The sequence below is a fragment of the Sinocyclocheilus rhinocerous genome, unplaced genomic scaffold, assembly GCF_001515625.1.
Source record: "Sinocyclocheilus rhinocerous isolate Xijiao unplaced genomic scaffold, SAMN03320098_v1.1 scaffold1842, whole genome shotgun sequence".
Classification (NCBI taxonomy): Eukaryota; Metazoa; Chordata; class Actinopteri; order Cypriniformes; family Cyprinidae; genus Sinocyclocheilus; species Sinocyclocheilus rhinocerous.
Window position 1 is genome coordinate 869,436 of NW_015667292.1, and position 12,083 is coordinate 881,518.

At 37.9% G+C, this 12,083-nt stretch overlaps 1 protein-coding gene across 1 annotated transcript in view; it reads left to right on the top strand.

Moving 5' to 3' along the window:
• Positions 1 to 12,083, top strand: part of LOC107733652 (potassium voltage-gated channel subfamily H member 8-like) — a 112,606-nt gene that overhangs the window by 95,865 nt on the left and 4,658 nt on the right. The window contains exon 11 of the mRNA XM_016545379.1: positions 7,115 to 7,329. Within this exon, the coding sequence (XP_016400865.1) occupies positions 7,115 to 7,329 (215 nt within the window). The remainder of the gene's footprint in view (positions 1 to 7,114; positions 7,330 to 12,083) is intronic.

Genomic DNA, 12,083 nt, shown 5'->3' on the forward strand with positions numbered 1-12,083 from the left:
AAAGCACCTTAACACACACACACACACACACACACTTGTTCAACGAATCTCATCCTCCCACTATCTGTAGTTCTTATTGTTTCGAGGGAGGATTCCCATATAATTTTCAAGTCTATTGAACAGTAACTATCCCCCTCCCCCCATTATACACACACACAGTTGGCTCATTGGCTTCATTTTCTCATTAATTGTCTTCCTTTGTTATGCATATTAATGCATATATTATCTGCGGGATTCAGCTACTGTTGATGATGAGGTTATGTGTGGTTTCTCTAATGTGCTTGCCAATACATGACATGCCAAAACATAGTGAGCTGGCTGTCTAAGCAGCTACCTTCTAAATGTGCGGCTACAATTACCATTGTTCAGCGATTGTCACCTGTGGAAAATAGTCATTTCAGTCGGAATCTGTGCAGTCAGGAGCTTCACGCAAGTGTGAAAAAGTTCCCCACACAGATTGTACTTGTATTCAAGTTGGTAACGCAAATTCACACTGACCAATAGAATGCTGCTTGGTTTAAAAGTGACTTCTGAGTTCATGCATTTCTACACTATTGACAATGAATCTTTTTGCTACAAAAGTACGCAGAAATTTTGCTAATGTGTGACCATATCTTAAAGGGATGGTTCACCCAAAAATGGAAATTCTGTCTTTAATTACTCACCCTCATGTCGTTCCAAATCCGTAAGACCTTCGTTTATCTTCGGAACACAAATTAAGATATTTTTGAGAGCTTTCTGACCCTCAATATTTTAACGATGTCCTTACTACGTTTCTGTGCCTTGACTGTGGTAGTTCCCTTGCTGTCTATGCAGGGTCATAGATTGCAATTGAAGGTCTTACGGGTTTGGAACGACATGAGGGTGAGTAATTAATGACCGAATTTTCAGTTTTGTGTGAGCTATCCCTTTAAGGCAGCATTCTAATTGAAATGGAACCTCATAAGTGACAGACATGCATGCTCAACATGAAGGTTTTAAATTCAGGATGTAGATTTTACACTATCTGTTTTTTATCATCCAAAATAAAATAAAATGAAATAAAATAAAATTGATGTAATATTACCATGAACTGTACAGGCCCAACAATATGCAATATTATTAACACACAAAACGCTCAAAGCACACAGGAGGCTCGTCGACTCACACACAGTTTGAGATGTTTGAGTTTAGCATGTTGCTAAGCTAACAACACAATACTAGTATAGTACAGAACATAAAAAATACATACCACATACCCAAATTGGGTAAAATAGTCAATTTTATTTGGCTTAAACATTTTTTTTAATGTATTATTTTCAAATGAATTAAATGAAACATTTATAATCTTTGTTTCTCTTAACTGGTACTACAACTTGTAAAGGATATGTGGATATGTGCCTTTAAATATGTCCAAAACAGCATATCTGGGGTGCTTTCACACCTGTAGATCGATTGCTTTGCTCCGAAACAGGGATTCAAATTATTACAATGTTGCTTTTTATTAAAATTTATTTATTTATTTTTTTGTAGATGTCGTTAGGCTATATTAATTTATCACTTTGAGCAGGAGTCCAGGATTCATCGGGAAAACATTTTTAAAAAGGCGATCTCGGACCGATTATTTTGGAGCGGATCCGAGCGCGATTGCCGTGTTCACATATGCCCAAACGAACCGAGCTAAGGGGGGAAACGCACCAGGTTCCGAAACGACGGGCCAGGTGTGAAAGCACCCTTAGGAGGCAGCATACTTTTCAGCTTGCAAATATCCCTTAAAATGCTTTCTCAGTATAGGCAGCTCTCTAGGATTTTTATAACAGCATCTAAATTCCTAATTTTTCCCATTGGCTATGTTGCGTTTGACCAGTTGTCTAACCTAAGAACGTCTTTGCCCAGAGCTGCTATAAATATGAATTCTGCATCCTGACATTACCTTGTACTTTCATGCCGTAAGAGACATTAGCAATCCAGCTCACATGTACTTGAGTCTGTAATTGCTATTCCATCTGTCGTTCCCACACTTACATTCGAATTCCTAACATACTCTCCACTCCTGTACTTATATGAAGAAAAATATTGACATATACATGGAAATCTGATGCACATAGTAATTTTCGGGAAAATATAGTGTAGCCACGCAAATTTGAGTAAAGCATGAGTTAACACTGAAATGTTTTCTGTTTAAATCTTTGGAAATGTGTGAATATCTCTCCATGCACTGCACTAGAAAAGGTCAGTGCTTTTTATGGTATTGTAGAGCTTAATGAGCTCGGCAAGCAGCCCAGATGTGAAACCCAGTAGTATTCATGAGAATTCGTGATTTTATGACCTATTGTGTCCTTCAGCGAGACACTTAGCCTACTGGTTGCTGCAGTAACTGCCCTGTAAGTTACTTTTGATGAGAAATAACAACAGAATCAGAGATAACTTCCATGTAATTGTCTTTTTTCTTCTGTGAATCACATGATCTTGTACAGTATACCGTGAGAACATCTACTAGATAAATACTCAATATGTTAATGAAGCAAAAATGCAATGACACCTGAGCTACTTGTCACACTTTTCACTCAAGTGAATGTTTCTTCATTTTTGAAAAACAGTTGTTTTATATGTGTACAAAGAGATATTGTACATTTCAGCTATTACTGTCCATAAAAAAAACAAAACAAAACAAAACATAAGCTTAACACGTGTTGGGCCCAAGTTTTCCTGTCATATATTGAGACTGATTTGAGAATAGTATATTTCAAATAGCAAGATTATGAAACATCAAAACGGAAAACGTAACATACTAAATTATCACAAAAATATTCTAACCTATGACTGTCTATTTTTAACTAGATATTTGAAGCCATTGTGACAACTAACCCCAGTCTATATGAAAATTGTCTGATTTCATTAACAAAAAGTCTGTGCCTCATGTGAAATGACATGAATTGAAATATAAATCCACAGATAAAAGTATGGTTCTGAAAGTAGCCACAACAGATACAACTTAGTGATAAATAGCCTTTACTGCTATTCCTAATGGCTTATTTTACATAGGACCGTTCAATGTGTCATGAAGCAGTAATCAGTTAACTTTACAAGCCCATGGATAAAAATGTACTAATAAACACATGCATATAATAATATGAATACCAGGGGGGAAAACAAGTAAATGGAAGAAATAAATAAATAAAAGAAAAGACCAGAGTTTTATTTCAAATGGAAATCATTGCCATGAACCGAGTCTGTGGGTAATTTAATTTAAAAAAAAAGTGCTCACCTCTCTGCTTCATCTGAAAGGATTTATGGGAGCTGTACACAGCACAGTGGCCTCCCAAAAACCTTGCTGGGAAGCTTCTAGAAGCAAGATAACAGCAGGCGAAACTGCCTTCAGCTGTTAGCAGAAGGAATCTTGATAAGCTGCTGGGATAAGAAAGCATCTCCTAACCTAAATGTGAATGATAGCTAAAATACATATTTACATATGCATTATTTATTTATTTTTTGCTTTGCCGTGTTTAACAGCAGTAGTTCACTCCAAAATAAATTTTGTCATTATACACTCACCCTTGTTCCAAACCTGATGAAACAAATAAGATATTCTGGTATACGAATTGGATAAGGTTTTGTTTTGTAGAAGATGCAAATGTCAATGAATATGTATTTTAGATTCAGAGGCTGTACACAGTGTTTGTTGCCGCACACAAACACACACAGGAACAGGGAGAACCTCTTTCATTTCTTCATAATCCTTATCTAATGTGATGCACCAGTGCGTGTAGGTTAGTGTAATGAACAAATGCTGTCCTCTTTGAGATGTATCAATGCAGCGCTGTCACAAACATCATCCGTATGCCTTTGAGGGTATTAGGACTGGATTTCAATGAACTCATCCTTTCTGTAGTCGTTCTCTGCCTCTTTGTGTTCTTTTAGTTTAGTCACCCAGGACCTTTCCTTTCTGTTTGTGTCTCCTGTTGCTTTTTTTTTTTTAGAAAACTGCAGCTGTGACCATAGATGGACTATGAAACTTTTACTGTGTTTTTCTCCTTTCATCTGAGCGTGGAGCAGCTGCTCAACACACATCCTCACACTCTGTTTCTTAGACCCTTCATTTGAGCCAGACCTTTAAAAAAAAAAAAACATTTGGTTGGAATATTGATAATGTATGCTATGATTTGTACCGAATTATACAATTTCAAATACAAATATATGACAAGGCGCCTTAAAAGCTTCTTCATACCAAAGGACAAAAATAATTCAGATGCTTACAGTTTTCCATCATAAATAAACTATTTGTCATATCCGAACCCCCTCTTGTACAGTGCCTACAGTTAATCTGGAAATAAAGGCTCTTAAAAGGTCACAGTAAACGATGAGCCAGAGCTCTTGCCGAGCTAAAGGTTCCTGTGTGTGTGTGTGTGTGTGTGTGTATGTGGGTCTCTTTATCTCCAAATGCCTGAACTCTGTTGCTCTGATCAAATCAAATATTGGCATGCCGCTAGGCCACATCCACCTCTCTCACACACACACTTAATAATTGATGGTCAATGCATTATTAAAGTGCTTTGACTATTAATACATGACACATGAAGGCGAGAACCATAGATCTCCACACACATGGAAAATAATGTGGGAGGGAGTGAATCAAGGAATGGGAAAAAGAACATGCCATACAGAGGAAATAAAAACAAGACAAATTCTTTCTCTCTGCATATTAAAGATGTTCCAAAACCTTGTGAGCTGCCTACCTAGACAGTGTTTTCTATAATATATTTATTAGCTTCAGGAAAAAAAAGTTTTATGCTCACCAAGGCTGCATTTATTTGAACAAAAAATACAGTAAAAACAGTAATATTGTGATATATTTAATTTTTTTTTAAATATTTTAAAATGTTATTTATGGATGTGATGAAAGCTGAATTGTCAGCCTCCAGTCTTCAGTGTCAAATGTTCCTTCAGAAATCATTATAATATGCTGATTTGTGAACCAATATTATCACAATTTTCAGGATTCTTTGATTAATTGAGAGTTTAAAAAGAACAACATAATGCATTATTGCTCAAGAAAAGTATTAATTTCTTAAAAAAAAAATATATATATTTAAAAAATCTTACTGACCCCAAACTTGTGAACAGTATTTTGTAATATGTTATAGCATATAAAATTGCATATAAATCTCACACCTCCAGTTTCCTTTTCCAGAGAGTGAATGGACCATTAGACCAGGAGATATACAACCTTTAAGATTGAACTATTATGTCTTGAAAGGAAGAGGAAAAGCAGAGCTGTGAATGAATGCACACACACACATTCAGGTACACATATATAGCCTGCCTGTGTTCCCATGCACGTCCACTCACTGTCACAGAGAGACTGTTTGGTTCAGTGTTTGGAGGATCTGCGTTTGATGTTGAAAACACACCACCTGCACACATGCAAAGTAATGGCACTTTCCTGTGGCATTATCGATCTGACAGCTTGACCCGAGGATCCGAAGGAGGCTCTGGAGAATACTGGAGAGAGAGAGAGCATGAGAGACAAACAGATAGACAGCCAGGAAAACAGAGAGACAGCAGGAGAAAAGGGCACCAAGCAAATTGGCAATGACTAATAAAAAATGAAAGCTTGAAATGAAAGCGAACGATTAGTCAAGACAGATAGCAATAAACACTTATTCTCGGAACCAGACCAATAAATACACACGCAGACACACAGACGTCTCTGAGCTGCGGTTGGAGTGGGAGTGATTGTCTTAATTTAAGCTGTGATATGAAATGGCTTCCTCCACCTAGACTCGTGTCACCTCGCAATGAGATTACACGTGTTATTGCACTGTAGAACTACAGTCTGTCGGGGCTGTGAGGAGAACGAGAGACTGAATCGGAGAGAGGAGGAGAAAGCAGATATAGAGACAAGGATAAAAGGAAAAAGAGAGATGGAGAGAGAGATTCCTGATAATGTTCTGTCACATGGCTCATGTCAGTGTTGCCTGATGCATTGAACTCTATCTATTGACTGTTTGAATGACTGAACGCTAGTCAAGTTCTGTAATGTGGTGCTTAAAGTTCAAACAATTTCAACTTTGACCCCATTTCCCACTGACCTTTCAAAGTGCAGTCAATGATTGCCGGCAATGACAGGTCCTGAGTGATTCATGCGTGCGTTTACATATCTAATAATGTCTTCTAGAGACCAAAGCCACAAGAAATATTTATAATATAATCTTGAATGACTCTTTTCATTCATGTATATTTACGGTATTGTTTCCAAAAGAATCCTGTTAATAGTATTTTTAAACTAATTTAAATTTACCAGCAGATTTTTTCATTGGATCTACTAACAAATCAAGAATTTACAAGAACAGGAAAACATCCGTTCAGAAGTCAAATTTATGCCATATTTTTTGTATATGTTCTTATTGTTTTGATTGATATGTAGTTTGCAAATATAGTTTTGGCAGAATACATGGCAACTTTGCTTGTCAACGTACAGTCATGTTTTTGCTCACATAGGGAAGCAGAAGAGAACAAGGGGTAAAAGAGCAACAAAAAGGGGGAATAAGAAAGGAAGGTGCTTTGGCCAGTTGAAGGAAAAATGTAAAACAAACTGCAGCCATTATGTTCTGCCATGTTATCTCAGAGACAAGATACATAGAGCTCTTGAAAATGTGACAGTACAAACATGCAAAGACATACACACACATACCATGCATAATTACCACACCTGCTTACTTGATGAAAGATCAAGTACATATGGTCTACCACCCATCTCTCTCCCAGCGCTGCTGAACTCAGTTGCCTCCAACCGGTGTGCCTTCCCAGAATGCAGTGCTCTGACACTTCAGCACACTTCAGAATTTGTCACTGCTTTCATAGTCCCTTTGCACCAAACCAGAATATATTTTTAGCCTCTATGCTGCCTTGTGTGCCCCTCCTGTGTCTCATTTTCAAACCTAGAACAGAACGTTTTTCCTTAGAACTTTAGCATTGATTGACACTCTGTCTTTGTTTACTTGTCTGAACATGTTCACACAAAATACTGGAGGGATCTAACATGCATATGCAACTTTAAAAGCATACTTATGAATTTTGCATGACAAAGCCTGTGTAAGCCACAAATTAACTTCTATATGCTTTTCTCAAACAGGAAAGGGGGACCTGATCGGATCAGACTCGCTGACGAAAGAGCAGGTGATTAAGACCAACGCAAACGTGAAAGCACTGACGTATTGCGACCTGCAGTACATCAGCCTAAAGGGACTGCGAGAAGTTCTGCGCCTCTATCCTGAATACGCCCAGAAGTTTGTCAGCGAAATTCAGCACGATCTCACCTATAACCTGCGGGAGGGCAGTGGAGCTGACGTGAGTGATGCTTGCAAGCACACATGATGGTATTTAGGGCAAAGGGTGATAATCCCAGAGTATTACCTTTGATTCTACAGCCTTGACTGTAAAGGTCAAGCAGTGTGTGCATGTGCTTTTTTTAGCCTGAATCATGTGCATGAGGGACTGAGGCAATTACCACGAACGTACAGGTCAGGAGTCGATACATCGCCTAGGATCAGATTATCAATATTGTACGCTTGTGCAGTGGAGCTGATATGAGTCCTATAAATAGATCATCGCTCAAACAGAGAAACACGATACTAGTCGCCTTCATGATCATTTATTATGTTTCATATTCTCTGCTGTGTCAATTTTATTTCAGATTTTTCCTTATAAAATTATATAAATAGAAATATTACACAGAGTGTACATACAGTTCATACATAGTTTTTGGACAGTTCACCCAGAAATGAAAATTCTGTCGTCATTTACTCCAACCTATGGAATATAAAAGAAGATATTCTTAGAAATGTCTGTTTTATTTTTCCTGCAGAAGAAAAGACAGTAATACAGGTTTAGAGGGACATGAAGGTGATGACAGAAATTTCATTTTAGAGTGAACTGTTCCTTTAATTGGCATAGCTGAGATAAAGTGGTCTCCATTTACACTTTTTCTTTTTGTTTGAATCCTATTAATAATTTTGTACATTTATAAAGTGCTTTTCTCACAGAATTTAATCCCATTGCTGATGAAGAGGGGGATAAAATAGATATTTAAAAGTATTTCATTTGTGATTTTTCTGTAACTCCACTAGTACAGAATGACGCTAACAAAGCTCTTAAAAGGACATTTCCAGGCTATATGTGACCCTGGACCACAAAACCAGTCATAAGTAGCAGGGGTATATTTGTAGCAATAGCCAACAATACATTGTATGGGTCAAAATTATTGATTTTTCTTTTATGCCAAAAATCATTAGGATATTAAGTAAAGATCATGTTCCATGAAGATATTTTGTAAATCTCCTACCGTAAATATATCAAAACCTCAGATTCCAGATTTTCAAACAGTTGTGCCTTGGCCAAATATTGTCCTATCCTAACAAACCATACATCAATGGAAAGCTTTTTTATTCAGCCCTTATGACTGATATATATATATAAAAAATAAAAATACCTTGCTACGTGTACTGCGTTAGGCTAACCGAGACTTGTCATTTGCACTTATATATTGTTGCTCTTTTGTTAGTTTTGATTGCTTTTATTGTCCTCATTTGTAAGTCGCTTTGGATAAAAGCGTCTGCTAAATGACAATGTAAATGACTGGTTTTGTGGTCCAGGGTCACATATATTGTTTGCTTTATTCTGAAACATGCTTCAATTGTTACAATGTTGCATTTGCTGGTTTGGTTCACTTCCACAAGGCAATATTTCAAAGCGTATCAAAATGTGTTTATGCAAGTCACATGTGAGTAAAACGTTCCCCTTATTAGTTAGATTGCATCTGTTTATATTCTGTGATTCCGCTCATAGAATTAAAAACTGCTACTTTTTAAGTAACGCATTTGCTTTCTTTTTAGAAGGAAAGAAAGACCTGGAAACATGTACTGTACAGTCTTAAAAATAAAGATACTTCACGATGCCACAGAAGAACCTTTTTTGTCTAAAAGGTTCCATAAAGAACCTTTAATATCTGAAGAACATTTCTGTTTCTCAAAAGGTTCTTTGTGGCGAAAGAAGGTTCTTAAGATTATAAAAATGTAAGAAAGAGATGGTTCTTTAAAGAACCTTTGACTGAATGGTTCTTTGTGGAACCAAAAATGGTTCTTCTATGGCATCGCCGTGAAGAACCTTTTAAGCACCTTTATTTTTAAGTGTAAATACTGTTTGACGCTACTTTCTTCTCCATGACAAGCATATTAGAAACAGTAAGTTGTGCAGCATTGCTTTGTTTACCGTAGTAACTGGGGTAACCGTTGTATTTATGCTTTTCATAACGAACATCCAGGCTGGTGTGAACAGTTACTTTTGAAAAAAGTGTTTGCCGAATTAATTATTAAAAATGCAAGAAATGTAAATCTGTAACTCTCTACTGCACACCAGTTGTCCATAGTGAATTTGTGCATGTAGAGTTATGAGCTGTGACCTACAGACTGGAGGTATGTGTGTGTAACGGTACAGTGCCCACATCCACAATCAGCGGAATACAAAATGGATCCCCATCTGCTGTCTTTGGCATCTTTCCTTCCTTCTTGCACATTCTCGAAGTCCGTGTCCTTTCCCTGACTAAGATAAAGCCCCTTCCCCCCCCTCATCTTCAGGATGCACATGTATGCCTGCGCACGAGACCCCTCTCTCTTATACACACACACGCACGTTCTCCCAACCTTGAGTATAACTTGTGAGGACAGGAATAGCAGCATGCTGCGGTTTGAAGTATGTGCCGATACTAAGAATAGCACAGAGGGAAGGCGGGGACTCCATGCTGGCTGGGTCCCCCGCGCCTCGAGCTAAGATTGGATCCTGTAAAATAAAAATAGCACTGAAATGAGAGGCGCGGGGGGGGGGAGGAGCCTAAGATTGGATCCTGTAAAATAAAAATAGCACTGAAATGAGAGGCGCGGGGGGGGGAGGTGCCTCTTTTCTGTCCTTTTCACTTTTTCCTGCAGTGCTGCTTCTGCAAGGTGTCACATGCAGCTTTCACTCCAGCTGGAGAAAGATATCGTTGTGTTTGAGGAGAGAAAGAGAGGGAAGGAATGATGGTGGAAGTGGCAGGTACATAACATGTAAATATATACAAGATACTGTTGCAGCTTTAACCCTATATCAAATCGTTTTTCAATAGGATATACAATTTGAAGGGCATTATGAAGGGATTTGTTTGACCTAGACCACCCAGTACACCCTATCAGCTCAGCTGTATAGCAATGCGCTCTCAAAACACCTTAGCAACCGCATAGAAATGCCCTGGCAACCAGCAACAATAGCTTGGCATCTTGGCAGAGACTTTCGCATATGCAAGCACTTCATTTCCTTCAGAAAATGTAAAAATCAAGTTTGTGTGTGCCATGAGACATAGCAGATCAGCATCGATGCTCATTTCACATGTATGCAACCCCAGAATGCACAAGGAATACCAATGAACACACATTCGCACATACATTGCAGAGCTGGTGAGAATAGATGTGTGATTATTGGGGAAGCTTCCCTATTACTGTTAGTCTGTGTGTGTTTGTGCACTGGAGCTTTGGAAGAAAAAGGTAATGGCATTCTTTCCTCTCTTTCTTGGTATACTTAGCTGTGATTGACTGAATTTGGCGACTCGAGGGACATGGAAATGCCTGAATAAACACCTCGTTCTCTGGAGGAGGGGAGGGAAAGAAAGTGAAAACTTCTGTAGAAACACCAATTTAAGCAGCTTACACACATGCACACACGCTCCCTTCGTGCCACTGGAGTCTGTGTTACTAAGATTGGAAGGAGATTGCTAAAAATAAATTCTGCTTTAGGTGGGGTGTGGGACTGCAGACGGAGTGTGGGGGTGGAGACCATGAGAGGAACGGGGAAAAAAACAAGATGCGAAGAAAGAGAGAGGAAGGGTGCGGAGAACGGGAGGGGGGTTGCTGATAAAGATGGAAAGATTTCAGTCAAATTGAATAGGGGAGAACAAATGGAGGGATGGGAAGAAAGGGATGGGGGAGACGTTAATTAAAATTTGCTCAAAACCTTTTATTTTTCCTTTTCTTTCCTTCCTGGTTTATGTTTGTTAGTAATACAGGGATGTGGGCTGTGTGTGTGTGTGTTGCCACCCTATAGCAACGGACTTTGATTGACATTGTCTTTTATGTGTTTTGACAAAACAAAAATAAACAGTGCCGCCTCTCCTCTCTGCAACCTCTTCTGGATAACGCTGCTTGCAGCCATTCTTTTTATGGCATTCTAAGAACATGCAGTGCTGAGAGTTGGCCGCGCACCAAGAAATCAAAATCAATTTTTAGCTTCTACAAAGAACAGTGTTTTTGTGGGCAAAAACCAATTGAGGTTCCTTAATCTAGTACAATGGAAAATATGCAGAGAGTTGAGCTGGAGGTTGAGAAACATGGTAGAGAGGAAGAGTGGAACAAGAAAAATCAACAGGCTGTGTTAGTCTGCCACGCACTGGTCATGACTCTTTACTACCCATTTGAAAATAATTTTCAGAATTACTTGCTATTGAAGACCACGAATGGTTTTATAAATATAAATTGTTATTTAATAACTAGATTTGCATTTTTAGAAGGAAGTGCTTGCAAGGGCACAGTAGAATAGGGTTAATGTTGGAAGTAACCCTAGGTTCAACACAATTCCACAGTTTCATGGCAGTGAAACGTGATTATAGATAGCTAAATAGATGTAAGATCACAATTGTGACCTTGGACCACAAAACCTCTTAAGTCTTAAGTGTCAATTTTTCGAAATTGAGATGTATACATCACTGCTGAATGAATAAGCTTTCCATTGATGTATGGTTTGTTAGGATAGGACAATATTTGGCCGAGATACAAATATTTGAAAATCTGGAATCTGAGGGTGCAAAAAAAATCCAAATATTGAGAAAATCGCCTTTAAAGTTGTCCAAATGAAGTTCTTAGCAATGCATATTACTAATCAAAAAAATGAAGTTTTGATATATTTACGGTAGGAAATTTACATTTAATGTAAATTTTCATTTAATCATTCGAATTCAAATTTTTCCAAAGCCTATTAAATGTTAAAAATAATTGCTTTCAAATATACTGTAAAGTTTAAAA